At 42.9% G+C, this 20,015-nt stretch overlaps 3 protein-coding genes across 9 annotated transcripts; 1 reads left to right on the plus strand and 2 right to left on the minus strand.

Moving 5' to 3' along the window:
- Window positions 1-436: 436 nt before the first annotated feature.
- LOC135106620 (NPC intracellular cholesterol transporter 1 homolog 1b-like) lies at window positions 437-12,927 on the plus strand. Of its 6 annotated transcripts, XM_064015899.1 has the most exons (6): window positions 4,514-4,786; window positions 4,868-4,934; window positions 7,060-7,137; window positions 7,680-10,350; window positions 10,505-10,754; window positions 12,682-12,927. In XM_064015899.1, exons 4-6 carry the CDS (start codon window positions 7,699-7,701, stop codon window positions 12,729-12,731), a joined length of 2,952 nt encoding a protein of 983 aa, XP_063871969.1. In that variant the 5' UTR covers window positions 4,514-4,786; window positions 4,868-4,934; window positions 7,060-7,137; window positions 7,680-7,698; the 3' UTR covers window positions 12,732-12,927. The 6 variants fall into 6 exon arrangements, with proteins under 6 accessions (XP_063871971.1, XP_063871969.1, XP_063871967.1 ...); XM_064015901.1 differs by lacking the exons at window positions 4,514-4,786; window positions 4,868-4,934 and adding an exon at window positions 437-463; XM_064015897.1 differs by lacking the exon at window positions 4,868-4,934.
- Window positions 12,928-13,874: 947 nt separating this feature from the next.
- LOC135106622 (patched domain-containing protein 3-like) lies at window positions 13,875-16,357 on the minus strand. Its single transcript, XM_064015903.1, has 2 exons — window positions 14,466-16,357; window positions 13,875-14,162 (listed from the first exon to the last, which is right to left on the minus strand). Exons 1-2 carry the CDS (start codon window positions 16,296-16,298, stop codon window positions 13,875-13,877), a joined length of 2,121 nt encoding a protein of 706 aa, XP_063871973.1. The 5' UTR covers window positions 16,299-16,357.
- A 1,530-nt stretch (window positions 16,358-17,887) lies between these two features.
- Window positions 17,888-19,867, minus strand: LOC135106626 (uncharacterized). Of its 2 annotated transcripts, none has more exons than XM_064015911.1 (3): window positions 19,727-19,867; window positions 18,738-18,925; window positions 17,888-18,472 (listed from the first exon to the last, which is right to left on the minus strand). In XM_064015911.1, exons 2-3 carry the CDS (start codon window positions 18,923-18,925, stop codon window positions 18,013-18,015), a joined length of 648 nt encoding a protein of 215 aa, XP_063871981.1. In that variant the 5' UTR covers window positions 19,727-19,867; the 3' UTR covers window positions 17,888-18,012. The 2 variants fall into 2 exon arrangements, with proteins under 2 accessions (XP_063871981.1, XP_063871982.1); XM_064015912.1 differs by lacking the exon at window positions 19,727-19,867 and adding an exon at window positions 19,056-19,185.
- Between the last annotated feature and the right edge of the window lie 148 nt (window positions 19,868-20,015).

Here is a 20,015-nt window from a genome sequence, read left to right on the forward strand (position 1 = left end):
ATTTATTTATTTATTTATTTATTTATTTATGAATGCATGTCGGCTTGTAATGTAAGGCAGGGCTTGGATGGTTATCCTCTACATCGATGAATGTAAGAAGCCACTGAACTGCCCTTCCATAATGGGGACGTGCTTGATCCCGATCTTTCTGTTATATTTTCGGGTTATATTGTAAAGTATTAGGAAATTTCCACTATACGAGTATATAGATGAGTAGCTCATTAATAAAACATCTTGAAAATGTTCATCGTATTCCGTGATTGCGTGTCATTGGTTCAGTACTAATTGATAGTACGCACCATGTTATATGAAGGGGCATGAAGCAGTGCTGGCGTGACAGTGGGGCAGCAGACTTTAGTGGAGCCTGGCTGGAGGCAGTGGGCGGGCATACAGAGACTCGTGCAAAGTTTATATAATTTGTGCACCGGGGTGTTCCTTTCACTAATGTTTGCAGCAAGTTCAGGTACGTAACAGTAATTACCAATACGTTATAGGTGTCTGATATATCCTGCTATAGAACTACTGAATTTACTGTGGTAAGTGATTACATTGCCGGCGAATGTGTCAGTTTAGCCATAAGACATGCATGATTATGCCTAATTTTAGAATTTTTAATTTCCCTATCCGGAGTTGAGCTTACTCGTGCTGTCAAGGGTTGTCCATTTTCCTTCATCTTGTGAAATGGTTAGTGCCGCTGCCTGCCGGGTCGTGTCTGTGGAGGGGTGTCTTCTCGGTGTTGTTTGGGTCTGTAGAGGAGGTTAGCTCGGCCATGTTGTGAGTTTGTTTATGTTTTATCCTAGAATACTGAAACCCATGAGTGAACTCTTTATTTGGTTTACATTTCTATTTACTTTTTTTGGTATTTCTTGATGAGAGAGAGAGAGAGAGAGAGAGAGAGAGAGAGAGAGAGAGAGAGAGAGAGAGAGAGAGATTTCCAATATAGGTGGTGTTGCAGTCAATCCTTTCACTTCCGTCCACGCCACCTGTACTCCCAAATGCACATGAAACTGCCGCCATACATATCACTCTGGCGCCCCGTGAGCCGCGTGGCCGCGAGACACGCAATCACAGGAGGAAAACTGGGTGAAACTCCACATTTGCCGCCCCTTCCCTTTTCAGTGCTGCGGAGAGCAGGGAAGGGGAGCATTTGCGCTCCACAACAAATCATTAACTTGCTTTCATGAGTGTGTTGCTCAGGAACATCTGCTGCATTGTGTTACGTGTTCCTTCCACAACAATAGCACTCCTAACCCAGTTCTCTTATGCACTAATTCACGGTGCACACTTCGCAAAAGTCTCGCATCAGTAAGGTTTTCTTGCTCTGTCATTCAAAAGCTACACACGAATGCAAATTTCACGCTACATAAATTTTCGTGTACGTCACCAGGAATTTTTTTTTTTTTTTTAAATACAGTGTTTTCCCTGTGACCAGCAACTGCCACTACTTCCTTAACGTAATCTACATGTTTACCGCCTAAAGTTCACTGGTTCCTGAAGGCGAGATAATGGTGCGCCGTTTCTCACCACAGAGGAGGAATGGCAGCGATTGGTTCCCACAGATTGTCCGGGCATTAGTGTGGCGGCGCGGGGAATCCTTACCTGAACTACTAAAAGGCACCGTTATACACGTAATAAATCGTGTGCAGCTAAGTTCGCTGCGTCACCCTCACCGCCTTACCACAAAACTGCCATCCATCCCAAGCGGCCGTGGAGACGCACAACAGAGAGACAGACACGGCAATTGTCTTAATAGTCAGACCCGCCACAGACGCCAGCAGGAGCGTTAAGGAAAAAAACAAATAATCCAGATGCGCATAGAAATTTATATTTTTCCCTCTGAACATTACAATTTACTTCAGTCATCGTTGTTTTTTAGAGAATCACAATAACAGGTGTTCTAAAAATTACTTTGTGTTATTGTGTTGTAGCATTGTAGACCATCACATGCTCCAGATATTAGCTTACTGAAAGCAAGCAGTACTGATTAGCCTTATTACCTTTGGGGTGAGGCCCTCACGCCCACCACCCTCCGTGACACACAGAATAATCGCAAGAGGACATCTATCAACACACGGCGCCTCAACCAACATTCCCTCCCACCGCATTCACGAGCGCCAGTTGATTTGCTTTGATGAACCATGATTTTGCAACTCGATCAAGCGTCCCGTGGCCTTACTCAGCACCCCTCAGCCGCCACCCGAGTCACATTACAACTCCATTCCCATCAGAGAGAGAGAGAGAGAGAGAGAGAGAGAGAGAACTACAGTTGTGATAATGATCGCAGTTATTTTAGCTTTCAAGTTTCGAGGACGCTAAACAGACTCATCATTTTTTTTTTTCTCTCTCTTTTTTTCTGACACCTTTTTCTGTCAAAATTTCAGCAACCCTTGGCCAGTTTCCTTTTTTTTTTTTTTTTTGAAAGAGAAGGAAAAAATATAAAAAATATTCCCCATTCCATCACGGCAACACTCTGTCATGGTTATATTCGATGACAGTGGTGTCTTGCGTATGGTGCAGCTGTTTCCAGTGTTAATGAGGCCCAGAAGAAGTTAAAAAAAAAAAAAAGGTAACTGTATTATATACAACCTCTTGCCCCTCTAGTGTGTCCAGTCCAATTCCTTCCGCATTCATTTCCATCAGCCCCGCTGCTGTCCCTCACACACAGTTTAATTCATCCCCAAACTAAAGAGAATTACAAGATGATATAAGGTACATACTACAAAAGAATACAAAACGTAACATCACATAAACAAAGCCAATGCATAACTATTACCTATCATTTCCACACACACACACACACACACACACACACACACACACACACAGTTTGCGCGAAAATGTGTCTCGCCAGTAGAAAGTTTTAAGAGATCGGTGTCGCATAGCCTTCTCTCAGCTACTATTTTTAAGTTTCCACTCTCCACCATTTTCCTATTCAGCAACCGACGCTTGTTTTCGGGAGATTTTCCCCAACGAAAGCAATTTAAGGCATCCGAGCACAGCCGTGTATGTTTCCTTGCCTGGAGAATGTTGCAGCCGCGTCATTACAGTTTCAACACACCTCACTGTGTAGTTATCTGTTTAAAGCATTGCCTCTTAACTCTCTTGCCACCTTGCCAGCTAATTCCGTCATGAGAGAACCGTGTATTTCTTACGAAAACCTCGCCCCACTATCCAAACACACACACACACACACACACACACACACACACACACACACACACACACATATATATATATATATATATATATATATATATATATATATATATATATATATATATATATATATATATATATATATATATATATATATATATATATATATATATATATATATATATATATATATATATATATATAACTTGGAGCATTTCTCGTCTTAAGTACTCGTTTGTGTGACTGGTTGCCATTATACCAGCTAAGAGAGATAAGGAGTCCTCACTCTGCACGTGCCCTCTGATAACAATCAAGAATCGACCCTGAACAAGGAAGCTCGAGTCAAGTCAATAAGACAGGGAGTGCATGATATATCAGCTGTTGGGAGGATTATTGACAGACCGAGCAGGCCGAGTAAGAACCAAGACCTATGTATAAAGTTTTCAGCTCTCTTTCCAGATCGTAGCTTGAGTATTACAAGTCACGGATAGCGACATAAGGTGCTCCAACCCCCGTATTCTGAATCTCTATGCTCTCTCACACCACTATTTTCAAAGGCCATAGAGATGATTAGCCAGGTTTTCGAGACTTTTTTTTTTTTCCTGCTAATTGTAGAAATATTTTTAATCTGTCACTAGAAACGTAAAAATATTAATAAAAACCCGTGTAACTTCAAATAGAGTCTTTTAAAAATAGTCAGGATGCAGCACAGAAGCGTTTCAGCATATGGTCCTAATGGTAACCAACCATGTTCTGGGACTGCATTATTAACTAATTTTCTTTTTTCATCAAGGCTAGTTTCAGAGGCCACGAAAATTACTAGTCCACTTATCAATGGCACGTTTTTTTTTTTTTTTTTCCTCCATTGTTGGTCCAGAATCCTTAATTATTGTTAAGCTACCACTAGAATCATTATAACACTCTTGGGAATCTCTCGGCTTAATTTATCAAAATAAGAAACAGAAGTGTTTGAGGATGTTTATTTAGTCCTTTCTTCGTTCTCTCACTCTGTGCCATACTTCAGCAGTAAGTAGTAATAGTCTTCTAGTGTGGTGTGTATGCAGAGATATTAAGTTTTTCAATTAGTCATCCGTAGTTTATCACAAGAAACAAAGGAAATCCCGTGACAGGATATAATTAAAGTTACTGGATGCTAGACAGCGAGATAAACTTCTATTTAAACCCTATTTTATTTTATTTGACATTCGACTGGCTAAGTGTGAAATGACATCTTAGAGACGAGACACACTCTAACATACTTTATTAGTAAACAGCAAGCAACAACAGCTAGTGAATGTCGAGTCATGAGGGAGGAGGGAAGGAGTGAGGCATTGGAGGGGAGGGGAGACATGTGGGAAAGCTTGGGCGTCATGCTGGCAGTGGCACGTGACAGAGGGTGGCGTGATGCCTCCTCAGTTCTCACGAGTCGTGTGTCATCACACATCTTGTCCTCAGTCTAGAGTGAGGTGGTCTGAAAGGCATCGTGCTAACAATCTAATAAAAAAAAATAAAAAACGAACTTTGGAAAATTCGTCACACTTCTTCATTTCCCACCAAATACGATTCTTCAAATTTGCCTCTTCAAACTGAGAATTTAAGCAGTGAAACAGGAAAGAAGACAATGGTGCAGGTCAGTGACGGTGAACGTATAGTACTCGGTTAATCCAATAATAAGTAATCCAATTAACCAACAGCCAACCTCGGTCAACAGAATCTTCACACCCAGGCAGTCACACACACACACACACACACATATAGCCGATGGACATAAACACAAGGTCAGTTCCCAAAGACGGCGCTCTGGTAACCCTCATATCTAACTGTAACTCGTAATAGCATCTTAAGCCACTATCTGTGTGTTGCATCTGGAGATAAGAGATGAGAGAAGTGGGTGACAGTGAAAGTGAGAGAGTGCAATGACCGATCACACTGAGGCGAGCTGGACCCAACAACAATCACTGCTCATTGATGCCCTACTAGCCGTGACTCACGTCCGGTTTGCTTGCTATTAACCTGTCTGTTGTTTCTCTTGGCTTACACTTAATAACACGAGCTTTGTTTGGTTTCATCAGGCTGCTTGCTGTGGTTTTGATGCATTTATCTGCCCGTCTGTATGTCTGTCTGCCTGGTTGGTTATGTAATGTAGCGGTAGCAGTAATGTGGTGCTCTCACTTGGCTTCACTTATACGCACCGAGAGTTATGAATGGCTAGTTAATGCATGCAGGATTCGATATCTCTGTTAGTAGCAGCAATAGTAGTAATGTGATGGTGGAAGTAATAGTAAAATACTATGGATCTCAGCATTGTAATGTATTGATTATTATACTTATCTGGTACAGTATAATAGTGGATAGGGTGATTGCATGCATGTTTTTTTTCTGTGTTATGTCTTAATGTTGTCATTTTATTACATGTGGGAATCTTGGCAGTCAAGCTGTCAGTGAAGGGAAGTAGTAATATTGAATGTGTGTGTGTGTGTGTGTGTGTGTGTGTGTGTGTGTGTGTTTTATGTAGGAAGGACACTGGCCAAGGGCAACAAAAATCTAATAAAAAAAATGCCCACTGAAATGCCAGTCCCATAAAAGGGTCAAAGCAGTGGTCAAAAATTGATGAATAAGTGTCTTGAAACCTCCCTCTTGAAGGAATTCAAGTCATAGGAAGGTGGAAATACAGAAGCAGGCAGGGAGTTCCAGAGTTTACCAGAGAAAGGGATGAATGATTGAGAATACTGGTTAATTGGTTAATTCTTGCATTAGAGAGGTGGACAGAATAGGGGTGAGAGAAAGAAGAAAGTCTTGTGCAGCGAGGCCATGGAAGGTGGGGAGGCATGCAGTTAGCAAGATCAGAAGAGCAGTTAGCATGAAAATAGCAGTAGAAGACAGCTAGATATGCAACATTGCGGCGGTGAGAGAGAGGCTGAAGACAGTCAGTTAGAGGAGAGGAGTTGATGAGACGAAAAGCTTTTGATTCCACCCTGTCTAGAAGAGCAGTATGAGTGGAACCCCCCCAGACATGTGCAGCATACTCCATACATGGACGGGTAAGGCCCTTGTACAGAGTTAGCAGCTGGGGCAGGTGAGAAAAACTGGCAGAGACGTCTCAGAACGCCTAACTTCATAGAAGCTGTTTTAGCTAGAGATGAGATGTGAAGTTTCCAGTTCAGATTATAAGTAAAGGACAGACCAAGGATGTTCAGTGTAGAAGAGGGGGACAGTTGAGTGTCATTGAAGAAGAGGGGATAGTTGTCTGGAAGGTTGTGTCGAGTTGATAGATGGAGGAATGAGTTTTTGAGTTTTTGAGGGTGTGAATTTAATGTATTGTAGGCATCCTGTATGTGAAAGGAAGTTTGCTTTATCATAGAGGGGAGCAATGATTGTCAAAGAAGTTGTTTTACTATAGTGTGCTTACAACTGTGTTGAAGTGAGCCCTGAGCTGTCTAGCAATTACTTTAAATTGTAGTCAATTTGACCTTGGGTAGCAGCCTGTGGCATTCTGTGACACCACAGCATCCTTAACATATTGTAGGCTTGGCTTTGGTATGTGGAACTGAAACATTCCATGTGTTAGACACACAAGTTTAGAAGAACAGATGATCTGTAACTTATAATTGCTAACAGTTTGTGCACCTTCAAGAAATATTTTTCTACACATTTATTCTCCTTAGCATTTTTTGTTGTTCAACTTGTATAACTGAAGAACTTGCCAACTTCTACAGAACAGTATTCTTTGAATACATTTGTAGTATCAAGTTTAGCTTCTGTGTTCACAAATTTTTACTGTAATAATTAATCTGACAAATATTTCACAAATACAAAGACTCACTTTACATATTTACATCTGATGTCTCTGCTAGTTTGTAACTTTAAAGGTAACAGACAGCTCGCTCCTGTGTAATTTTTCAGGTGGCTGTGGGCAGCATACTGTACTCCGACCAGCAGCATACTGTGCCCCACCCTTCAATGTAGCTATCATCTGTAATGGTAAGTCAAGGACATTATTAGTATTGGTGTATACAAAGCAAAGCATCAGTTGAGCAACATGCTGATCTCATTATTTTATTCATGGTGTTGTGTTCTTCCCATAGAAATTCATGTATTTCATTATTTCTCATGATTAGGATGAAGATTGCTCAGGAATGTATTGATGACTATCTGTCTGCTCCAACACTGACTGGAGGAAGGGATGAGTGGGGCTGAGCCTTCTCTTTTACACTTCTTTATTTCTTACTTAAGATTAGATTGTATATTTTTTGTGTGTTAAAGCTAGATAACGTGAAAGATTTCTTTATAAGATCATATACTTTAGTCTGTTATCAGTATACATACATGAAATATACCTGATATGAGAGGGTTATGCTCAGAAGATACTTGCAGGTTTTTCTCATAAAGTTTTCCTGTTTAATAATGAATGATAAAAATGAGATATTGGTGGAATGAATAGTGTAGAATATGTAAAATAATTGTATATCATCCAGCCTTGACTTGAGCAGCACAGTGAAGTGTTACCATATGAATTGTTGCAGGTGTTGCAAGAGAGGAACCATGAAGGGTAGTGCAGAGAGAAGAGCTGGCAGCCACCCAAACAGTGTGCTGCATCGAATCAGCTTGGGTGTTGTGACCGTGCTGGAACAAGCTTTCTACAGATATGGATGTGTCATTGCACAACGGCCAGCTGTGTTTATTGTCTTGTGTTTGGCTATAACTGGTGTTTTCTCTGTTGGGTTAATGAAATTTACACTAGAAGAAAGACCCTTTAAGCTGTGGATTCCACAAGACTCTAATTTTATTCATGTAATGGAATGGCAGAAGGAAAATTTTCCTGCTGAGTTCCGTGCTCATGTTGCTCTTTATGAAGCTGAGAATGTCCTTGATAAAACTGTTCTGTTAGAGATGCTCAGAGTGCATGAAGCAGTTAACAGTGCCACTACACCTGAGGCCTCATGGTCCTCAACTTGTGCCAAATTGCCTTCTATACCAGACTCTATATTTAGTCGCAAAAGAAGAAGTGCAAATCAAACTGATAGAATAAAGAAAGACCTCCAGAAGCAGAGATTTAAAAGGGATGAGAATGAGGAAGGAACTGACTGGAGTTTAGTATTTCCAAGAGGGATATATTGTAGCTATTTAGAAGACATCACTCAGGAGTGTATGGAACACAGCATTCTGGAAGTCTGGGGTTATGACAGGGATTACATCAATAGTCTGGAACCAGAAGAGATTATAGAGGACATAAACACTGTAGAAAAGAGTGCTGTTTTTGGGTTTCCAACTAATTTCACTGAAATGCTTGGAGATATAGAGAGAGACAGCAGAGGAAGAGTAATAGGGGCAGGAGCCACAAGACAGTTGTGGGTTACTCGCATTAATCGCACAGCTGTTAGTGTCGGTGACTTTGTTGATGACACAGGCACTGGCATGGAGGTAGATACTGCTGGCTTTAATTGGGAGAAAGAATTCATTAAGGCAGTATTAAATGAAACGGAGAGACCAGACAATGTATCTCTGTATCTTATGGCATCCTCAAGCTTTGGAATGATTAGTGGGGATACCATCCTGGGAGATGCTCAGTACTTTGCTATTGGCTTCATGGTGGTGTTTGTGTATGTGCAGGTGATGCTGGGAAGGTTTAACTTGGTGGAGCAGCGACCCATACTGTCATTAATGGGACTGACATGTGTTGGGATGTCAATCTTTGTATCCTATGGGATTTGTTCTTTCTTCGAAATACCATTTGGTCCAGTCAACAATGTTTTGCCATTTTTACTGTTGGGACTCGGTATTGATGATATGTTTGTGATCATGCAAGCTTGGAATACACTCACACCTCATGAGAAAACATTGAAGTTAACAGAAAGGATTGGGAAAGCCCTGAAGCATGCTGGTGTTTCCATTACTGTAACATCACTCACAGACTTTGCTGCCTTTGCCATAGGAAGCGGCACTGTCCTGCCAGCGCTGAGGTCTTTCTGCCTGTACGCAGCAGTTGGCATTGCTGCTGTCTATTTCTTTCAGGCCACATTTTTTGTGGCATGGTTCAGCCTGGACCAACGCCGCCTTGAAGACAATCGGCAGGGCATACTCTGGTGTTGGAAAGTTCAAAACTGGACACCAAATCAGTGTAGTCAGAAAGAATTGTGCCAATCATTTTTCAATGAAATATATGCCAAATATTTACTAACATTGCCTGTAAAAGTTGTAATTTTAGTGTCAACTGCTGTTCTCTTAAGTGTGTCCGCATGGGGCCTGTCAAATCTTCGACAGGATTTCAATCCTATCTGGTTCCTCCCTCAGAGTTCCTATCTCTTTAAGTTTTTCATGAAGAATGAAGAGTATTTTCCAAATGTTGGGGAGGAAGGGACTCTTTATTTTGGGACAATGAACATGACTGCTGAGCTGCCAAATATTGAATCTTTAATAAAGAAGTTGAATGAGAGTGAGTATGTTAGTGAGATTGATAGCTGGTATTTGAAATACAAGAAATATTGGGAAAAGCAAGACTATATTGTACCAGATCCTGAAGAAACCGAGGAAGATTTCTTGTATCAGTTGGGTGTGTTCCTTTATTCCCCAAGTGGTTCTCGATACAGAATAAAAAACTTCCTTTTTGAAAGTCCCTTCAGATGCACTGAGCCAGCAACACAAGTCTTGGCTTCCAGTATGGAGTACAAACACAAAGTAATGTCAGACTCACGAGAGCAGATTAGGGCCATGGATGATGTCAAGCACATAGTGAGAAATGCCAACATCAGTGGATATGTGCAACCCTTTGCCAGAGCCTATAGTGGCTGGGAAACCAATAAGATAATTGAGAAAGAGCTATACCAGAACATGGGCCTGGCTATGATGGTGGTGCTGTTGGTGACACTGGTGCTGATTGCCAACGTGGTGGCCAGCATTATGGTGTTGGTGTGTGTCATCTTCACCTTGGTGGATGTGGCAGCCCTCATGCATTGGTGGGGCCTGACCATAGATACTGTGTCCTGCATTGATCTGGTACTGGCTATTGGCTTGTGTGTGGATTACGCAGCCCATGTCGCCCACACCTTCATGACCAAGACTGGGAGCAGGGACCAACGAGTGAGGCAGGCCGTGCAGACCATCGGGCCAGCTGTTCTCAATGGAGGCTTCAGCACCTTCCTGGCCTTCATCTTCCTTGCCAACTCTGACTCGCATGTCTTCATCACATTCTTCAAGGTTTGTTGAATTTGACTCATGGAATATACTTCCTTATTATTGTGCTTTGAAACAGTTAAACACTTGAGTTACATAGTTATACAGCAAACAGTTGCAGTTTCATCCTAACTCAGCAAGTAATAATAGAGATGACAAATGTTTGTATTATTCCCAGATATTTTTTGCTGTGGTGTTGTACGGCTTGTTCCACGGACTGGTGTTCCTGCCAGTACTGCTGTCTCTAGTGGGCCCAGCTGCCTATCCTAGTGCTGGCTCCAGCCCTCAGCACAGTCCTTATGAGGTTCAAGAATTATGCTCTCAGCCTCCACAGCTTCCCAACCACATCCATCAAGAGGTTCTTGAGGAAAAGCCTCTTGAAGATCAAGGGAATTCATCTTTAGATGCAAGGGCACCAAGCAGTGGTGGTGAGTCTTAGTAAACCTTGGTGATAAGGTGCAATAGTTTGAATCCATTCATTATTAAGTAAAGTACTTATATATGATGTAGTTTTGTAAATATTAAATATTAGAATTTATTTATGCAGTTTTATAATTATGTATTGGATATGTATTATGTAGTATGTATTAGAAAATGTACTATATTTGTGTAGTTTTTAAGCATTAGTAATGCTTCATTTTAATGTCATTTGAATCTCTAAATGTCAGTCAGAGTTGACCCGAACCTCCTGCTGACCCAGGCATATTTGCAAGGAAATTAATCAAAGCTATAGAATTTATAATCTACATAAAAAGTCCAAGAATTACTCCTTTCAAAGATAATAAGAATTACATTGTTTGGTTTATTTATTTCATCATTTACTCAAGGTACTTTTTTTGCAATGCACCATTCACCATTTTGATGCAGTGTACCATAAATGGTCTCATGAAATGCTCTCTGTTATAAAATAAAGACCAGTCCACACAGTCACAATAAGGCAGACATTTGCAGTACACTTGCACATTGTATTCATGGGTGTGGCTCGGTCATGCAAGGCTGTGACGACACTGAGTATGCAATAAGTATACAGATAGTAAACTAATAATATACAAACACATCACTATTTGTACACTTATAATACAGTAAAATAACATTGTGTTCCAACCAAACACTAGTGATATGATCTGTCTGATAACAACACACCAAGATTGCGCTGGTAGTACACTGGGAAAATTATTGGAGGAGTCAGTGGAATAAAACAAGCAGGCATGTACAGTCAGGCAGCTTTTGTATGTACCTACACTTATCCTTTGTCACTTAATGTCACTTGATCTGGTCCTCCAAGGGGTGACATTAATGTTCAGAGTGCATTGTGCTGGATTATCAGGTGACCCTTGAGGAACAGCAACCCCATATAAACAAGTTTGAGCTAACAAATCCTAACAGATAATGCACAAATATCAGACCAGCACTTTATAAAAAACTGTCTCACTATTTATGCTCATCTGTGTTAATAGTTGATGCTCTTTGAATAGCCACATCATCCCATCCATCACTGGCGGGGATTGAGAGGACATTCAAGGCAGGCCACAGTCTTTTCATGCCATGGCCTAACTGATGATGTCAACTCAAGTTTACCCACCAAGTGTTCCTTCATGGTCTAATCCCTGGCAAGGATATCTTGTGGTTAGCTTATCTTGTCTTCAGATCACCGTCTCAGTATATCCATGATGTTCCAGGGGGGGGACATGACACTGGTTACAGACATGGCAAACCTCTTGTGCAAAGGTCGGTCGTCAAGCAAAATATAATTGCTACAAACAGAATTCTGCTCAAGGAAACTCAGGAACTACAATATATGCCATACATTATTTAAGTAGCATGAGGTTAAGTTGCTGCATCATCTTACCTCTCCACTATGCCTCCACCTACACTACATACATTATGTCACATCAGCAAAGATCTGTACCCTCTCAACATACTCAAGTAGACATAAACTACATCTTTCTCTTCCTCTATAATGTTGTTAGTCGTTTCTCCATTATTGTGGTGTGGAGTTGTATAGTTGAATCATGCTTCCTTGTAAGGACTTAAAGGTCTGTTGCTGTTTGAAATTCACTTGTATTCTATTCTGTTTCTGCTGGTATGTAGAAAGTGTATTGGATGTTGGTTTAGTCTATAGAAACTGTTATGTTTTTAAGAATCTCTCCTTACTCAGTTACTTTATCATATGAATTTCTTTTAAATTATTTTTTTCTTAATGTGTGTGTATGTAATTTTTCAATTTTATCTTATGGTGAATCATACAAGCTTAATTATGAATCTCTCAATATTCCCAATCTCTAAAGTTAATCTACAATCTCTGTAATATATTTGATTTTGTGTACTTACTTTCATCTTTCATATTTCATGCAGTCATCAGCAATGGAAAAAGAATATTTGTGATGCAAGTATCCAGTGTTTGATTATTATTGACCCTGAGTGAAGGTTGGGTGTTGTGTGTTTCTGTTGCTTGTCCTCACTGTCATGGTAGTAGAAGCTGTGTGCCTCCTGTGAGTCTGTGAATCTGGAAAGCTAAAGTAGCACACAGCCACCCTGCAAGAATGGTGGCAGAGGGAGAGAACAAGGGCAGGACTATACCAGGTTAGAACTTGAATTTTATCTCCCAGTTACTCATTTAGAGAGGAAAAGTTTTATATTAATTGTTAACATGGTTTATTAAAAAAAAAAAATGCAATAAATTATATATCAGAAGTATACTTTATTATAGGTCTCATCTTCAAGTAGTGATAATGAAGGTTTATCATAAGTTTGCTTTTTTTTTCCTTATCTATTTATATCTATTTATTACATAATGCCATTTACTAGTGCCTTATACAGTGTTGAAGATTGACTTGTGTTGGTTGAAAGCACTAGCAGGAGTCTTGTTTGGCCATGTGTTTGTGTTGTCATGATTGCAGTATTTGTCATTATAAATTAAAGAGCTTTGTCTATGTGGGATCGCCGGCCTGGTATACAGGTAGCTAGTTGATAAAGGAGTAGAGAACTGCTAGGTTGTGGACTTAATACATGGGTTAGTCCAGTTTATGATTCACTGTTATCTTGATAGTGTTATTTGTATTGATCTACTCACTTCCAGCAGTAAAGAAACACGACATATAGATCTGACACTCACTTGGTACCAAATCGATTTCATTTATATAGAATATTCGTAGGATAGTCATTATTGTGATTTGCTTTTTTTTTTTTTTTTCCACCAAATTGAAATTATTCCTTACTTCAGCCACTTATTATGTCATCACACGTTTGAGTTTATATTTATTTGTACATTCTCTTTTCAGACACACACACGCGCGCGCGCGCGCGCGCGGAGTTAAAAGTTGCAGAAGTATATGTAGGTTTCAAAATATTGCAGATTAGTGTTTCTATATAATAATGTCTCAACAAGAAGCAATAATACTATCAGCATTACGTAACAGGTTTTTAACAGGAAGCAAATTCTTGCAAGACGATAATATTTTAAATATATACAACGATACCAGCGATGTGTTACTGACAAACAAACCGAGTCTTAAGTCTTACTTTTATCTCAATTGGTAGTAAATAAATCAAGTCGTGTGAGGTACTTTGCTTTCCCCATCCACAGTGAACTCTCCCACTCCCTTCTTGTTCTCGCCAGCCGGCATACCACGCCCTTCCGTGTCAAGAGATTTCTCTACGAATTTCCCGTTTTTCTGTTCCAACGGATGGGGGGAGCGGGTACTGGAGATTGTGTGGGGAGGCGTGAGGTGCTGCGGCGTGATGGCGTTGTGGCTTGCAGGGCCAATGAGGGACAGCAGCACCGGCAGGAACACGAGACCGTGATACAGACCATAGACGCACACGCCGAAGAAAATCTGTGGGGTGAAACAGTCTGGAGTGGTGAACTTTGTAAAGATGAAAAGGAACGGAAAATTGGAATCATGGAATGGATGCTGATAACTATGTAAGTATACATTTTGAGTTGTATGATTATATCAAAATGGTGCGTCACAATAAACTGAGTGGACTTTGTTAAAAGCAGAAGGGAGAATAAAGTTGTAGTAAATTTATGCTGTAAGTTGGTGCGTCACGACAAACTCCTTATGACAACTGATACATTGGCCATGAAATGTTTAAAATTTATAGGAAATGCTTGGTTGAGTCTCGCGTCATGTCACCTTGAAGAAACTTTGGAAGACGTGTGAAGATGAGTTTGCCAAAAAGACGAAGGCGAGGAAAGTGGAGAATCCGCCGCTGAGAACTGGCGGTCCGATGGTGGCCAAAGTGTCTGCTGCTCTCTGGGCGCGATTCCCAGTCCTGGTGAGGAAGGTGTGGGCCACGTGCACCGCGTAGTCCACACACAGGCCCACTGCCAGCACCAAGTCGATGCAGGAGACGGTGTCTATGGTGAGGCCCCACCAGTGGATGAGGGCGGCCACGTCCACCAGTGTGAACAGCACACATAGCACCACCATGCTGCTGGCCACCACACTAGCCAACAGCACCACAGTCGCCACCGCCACTACCACCAGTGCCACGCCAAGATTACGAAAAAGCTCTTCCTTGATCACTTTATTGGTTTCCCAAGAGGAGAACGCCCGCCCCCACACCCTAGCCTCGCCGCTCATGTTTGCTCCCTGTACAATGGTCCGCACTGCCTCCATTGCTTGCACTTCCTCCCGGGAAGACGAGAGTAATTTGTAGCTGAAGTCAATTCTGGTGGCTGTGACCGGGGGCGCATCCTCTCTGCACCTGAGGGTAGAGTTGAATCTAAAGTTGCGGGAGCGGTACTGAGCGCCGCTGGGCGAGAACAGGAATTGCGTTAGGCGGTCAGGGAACAAAGTTTGGTTTGCCGTGATAGCGTTCTCCCAGTACTCGACATATTTATCCACCCAGCTGTCAACTTTAGCCACGTACTCAACAGACCGGAGACTTTCTGAAAGCTCTTGTATCTTGGGCAATTCGTTCTCTAGACTACTGTTAGATAAGTATACAGAGCCCGGCTCCTCGGACGAGGGAAAGTATTCTCTCTGTTTTTCAAAATATTCATACAAGTAAGAGTCCTGAGGGAGAAACCAAATTGGATCAAATTCTTGTCGGAGGTTAGTGAGGCCCCATGTGGAAGCAAAGAATAACACGCTCGTCAGGAGGAATACAATGACTCTCACAGCGGGATGCAACAAAAACTTGGCGTAGAAGCGAGAGAAAAACTCATTACACAAGTCGCGTTGGCTGCAGCTGTTCGGCGACCAGTCTGGGGACATCTTCCAGCACCAGAAGAGACCATGACGGCGATCCTCCAGACGGCGCTGATCTAGGGTCAGGCAGGCCACAAAGAATGTAGCTTGAAAGAAATACACCGACACTATACCGATTGCGGAGTAAATACAAAAATACCTTAGGGCAGGGAGGACAGTGGTACAGCCCACAGCAAAGGCAAGGAAGTCTGTCAGGGAAGTGACCGTGATGGCCACTCCTGCACGACCCAGGGCCAGCCCGATCCTGTCCCTTAGCGGGTGTTGCTGCTCCTCCGAACTTAAGCTCTGCCATGCCTCCAGAATCACGAACATGTCATCTATTCCCAATCCGAGCAAAAGGAAAGGAAGAATGCTGTTAACAGGGCCGTAAGGAACGCCGTAAGCGGAGCAGGTGCCGTAAGAAACAACGATGGCCAGACCCACGCATGACAGCCCCATCAGAGAGAGCAGCGGTCTCGCCTCCACTTGGTTGCGACGACCTAACATCAATACCACGAACACAAACACTACTCCGAAACCTAAACTGAGAAACTGTAAGTCGCTCTGAATGTTCTCACCACTCACTGTACCGAAACTGGATGCTGACATGAGATAAAAGTGTACTTCGGGTGGACGTTGCGTGGGATTTAGTAAGTTACGGACCATTGCTTGTTCCCATTCATGAGTGTCAGCGTCCACCTGGCTACCTGTCCCTGCATCATTGATCACAACACCGCTCTCCAGTGCCGATCTGTTTACTCGCGTGAACCACATGTGAGAGGCAGCGCTGGCCCCGAGAATATAACCCTGTTCATCACGCCGCACTTGTGACAAGTATTGGCTTACGTTAATAGGAAAACCCGTGATACTGCTCGTCTGGGCGTCGTTGATCTCATCCAGGATTTGCTCTTGCGTCAGGCTGGTAAGGAAGTCTCGGTCATAGCCGAACACGTCAAGGAGGCCGCTCTCCAGGCACACCTCCTGCAGGGATTCCTGCAACTCGCAGTAGCTGTCACGTGGAAGAATGCGACTGAAGTCAAAGTCACTGCTGGTTTGACGCTTCTGGCGCACTGTCGCTGCGTCTCGCCGCCGTCTACCATATGAAAAGGTGGGGATGGCCGGCACTGTCCAGCAAGTGGTGTTCCAGGTGGCGCCGGCACTCGTGGTCGTGGTTGTCAGTAATTCATGCACGCGCAACATTTCGAGCAACACATTTTTCTTCAGCACATTGTCTGCCTCATAGATGGCCATGTTAAGGCGTGTGTCTGAGACAAAGTTCTCTTCCATCCACTCCTGCACTCTCACAGACTCCGAGCCTTCAGGTGTCCAGAGCTTTGTGGGGCGATTTTCTTGCTGGAATTTTAACAAGCCTACGCCGCACCCTGCCGCCATCACTAGGCATACCACGATGACGACAATGGGAGAGGTAGCGATCAACCTTCCATAAGTATAAAAGGTCAGTTCCATTGCCCCCACCAGCCTGGCGCTTCCAGCACTCAACAACTTTCCCATTCTCCGTCTTGCTTCCAGCATGGTCACGGCGGATCTCGGTTCCGAAAGAAGGGCGACTAAGAAAGCTTACAGACTTGATAACTTGGTTGGGACGAGTGACGGTGCGGTGCTAGAGGCCGACACTCCGCGACTGAGGAATAAGTCACGAAAATCAATGTTGCCTGTTGCTTAACTCTCGTCCCAGTTTGTCTGCCTTACCTAAACACTCATTGTGCAATGTTACGTGACGCATATCTCCAACACCACTCCTTGATGGACTCGAAACTACTTGCGCACGTGATTATTCAGGAAGGTTTTTGAGTTATTTTACTCTGAATGACTTTTTTTTTTTAGCATTCCGTATCATACGTAAATCATTATAAACCCAGTTGCAAAGTAAGGATCACCTGGATATGAACCACACAGTGCCACCACCAAGGATGATAGAGACTCGTTATATTCCTTGGCCATCAAACATTGGCCGCTTCAACTACATCAATAATCCATTCCAGAGTTGCATTGCACATCCAGACATTTCGTTACAGGTTTATTAACAGTCTCATTATAAATCATCATTTTATACAATATATATATATATATATATATATATATATATATATATATATATATATATATATATATATATATATATATATATATATATATATGGATACATCATGTTCATAAAATAGAACTTTATTAAAAAAGATGAACAGAATAATAGACACATCTGCAGATACGTCACTCCACCCCTCGGCGCGGCTTTACAGCGTGGCCCCGAGCTCGGCGAGGGTGGCTTGCCGTCCCAGAAAGGTAACTTGCAATTAACATGAGCGATGATAAATTACCTTAAGCAGGCAGCGGTTGTCAGAATGAGTAAATGAATACCTTAAGTATAATAACACTTCATGAAATGACAGTGAGTGAAGAGCTAGTAGACGTGATGAGTAAGGAAGGTGAGGCGCATTCCAGCTGCGTGAGATGCATAATACATTCCTCAGATTGTCACGTCACATTTTCCCTCCTGTAGAGAAGCAATGCCCGTGTTCTGTATGGCAGTGTAGGTACGTGTCTGACTCGGGTCACAGGTGGTCCACCAAGGCTGACCTGCCTGTGGGGTGGCAAACAGGTCACATCCTTGATACACCAGCCGCAGTAGTTGCCGTCTGAAGGCTTCACTAACTTCTCTTTCTGACTCGTCCTCCTCTTCCAGGTCGTCCACGTCCACTAGCTGATCGTCGTCCTCCATGTCCTCATCTGAGGCCTCCTCGTCGTCTTCATCTTGCACCAGGGTAACCTGGAAACCAGCATTTTGCGGAGTTACGGGGGAGGGGACGGCCGCCACCTGCTGAGAGAGCTTGGCCAGTTCAGTGTGGGCGTGTTGACGAGTGAGGTGAGTAACCAATCCCCGCACCACAGGATGGTCCCCTGGTAGCTGTTCTTCCTCCACCAGGAACCTGAGAACATTAACAAAACAAAACATCACTTAATGTATTCGGGAAATAGCATTTACTTAAATGTAATATGTTGGATTTGAGCAGTTCATCCTGCTCTCATATCGGCCTTTTAGTTTTTTTGTTTTTTTTTCTTATAGGCTTTTTTAATGGGAGTCCCTTGCTACATTTATGCCTCCAGGCCATTCGGAAAGAAAGATGGTGACTACGTCTCTAGCAATAACGTATATAATGCAAATGAATGGGAGGCTGGAGGGCGCTGCCTCACCTCAAGGTTTCCTCCAGGCAGTCCTCGTAACCCGCTACCACGTCGGGGTCCGCCGTGCCTTCCCCGTGCTGCGTGTATCGCGTGGGGTTAGCACCAGGAGGAAGCGGGTGGTGGGCCTCTTCACCTGCCGCCGCCCCGTCAACATCGCGACTAGATTCTTGCTTACCTGGGGACACCGGAACTGGCATCTGTAGTAAAAGCGAATTACATTAATAGTGTTAACGATGGAGAGGCATAAAGGAAACAAAAACGAAAAATACAAAGCAGAACGGAAGTGACAGCAGATAAGCATTAAGCACACCATCTCGCCTCGCATACCAGCTGCCTTCCGTTAATGCGACAGGAACCTCTTCAAGCTATGTTATGTGACAACAGTGTAGAGATTTAAGGAGGACGGGGGGAGAAAGATAGGAGTAAGTCCAAGGGATGAGTGGGACAGCTGGCCCGCGTCTCCCTCTCAATCTCTTTGTTGACATAGAGAACCACACAAGCCACCGCGGCGCTCACTGCCTCACCACTTCCTTTTCCCCGCCTCACAGCCCCGCAGCCCATCACCACTGTGCTCATCCCGCCAGCACTCATCATTGCCGCCTTCGTATGACATCAAAGCGTGTGTTCTCTTTAAGGAAAGAAAAGGCTCAAGTGAATTGTGTGCTTTTTTTTTTTCTGTACGTTCGTTATCAATAACCGAAAACTTACCGGTATTCCGTTGTTTAATGGAAAAGTTGGGGAAAGAAATTGAAACAAAGTTTTGAATGCAGTTATGAATAATGACTCAGGCACAGGTACACACTTTCAACACAGTAAGCGACACCAAGCTACATAAACATTTCATGTCGGCAATAACAATATTTATGGTGGTGCCGTCGGTTTTCTGTCAATTCAATATATGCACAGTATATACTCGGGATAAACTTTTTTTTTTCCTCTCTCTCAGACGTGCTTAAACGTTCACTGTATTCAGGACAGGGCGTTGACGTAACACTCACTTTCTCACTTAAAAATAGTGACTAGAATGTAGGGGCGGCGGTGGCGTGCGAGCAGCGTGCTATAAGGCCTTCCTGCAGTAGGAGGAAGCGTAGGGTACTCTGGTGCCCCTCATGTCGTCCTCCCCCTCGTGACGCTCCGCCCGCCCATCTGGCCCGTGATAGTTGCCACATGTCCTGGCAAAAAACTTTGGCTCAGACACTGGGCGTCAGGAATAATATTTGCAATTTTGTTTCATTGGTCAAGCGTTGCGGCACACTTGTGATGTCTTCGCGTAAACAGCGATAGGAA

The sequence above is a fragment of the Scylla paramamosain genome, chromosome 13, assembly GCF_035594125.1.
Source record: "Scylla paramamosain isolate STU-SP2022 chromosome 13, ASM3559412v1, whole genome shotgun sequence".
Lineage (NCBI taxonomy): Eukaryota > Metazoa > Arthropoda > Malacostraca > Decapoda > Portunidae > Scylla > Scylla paramamosain.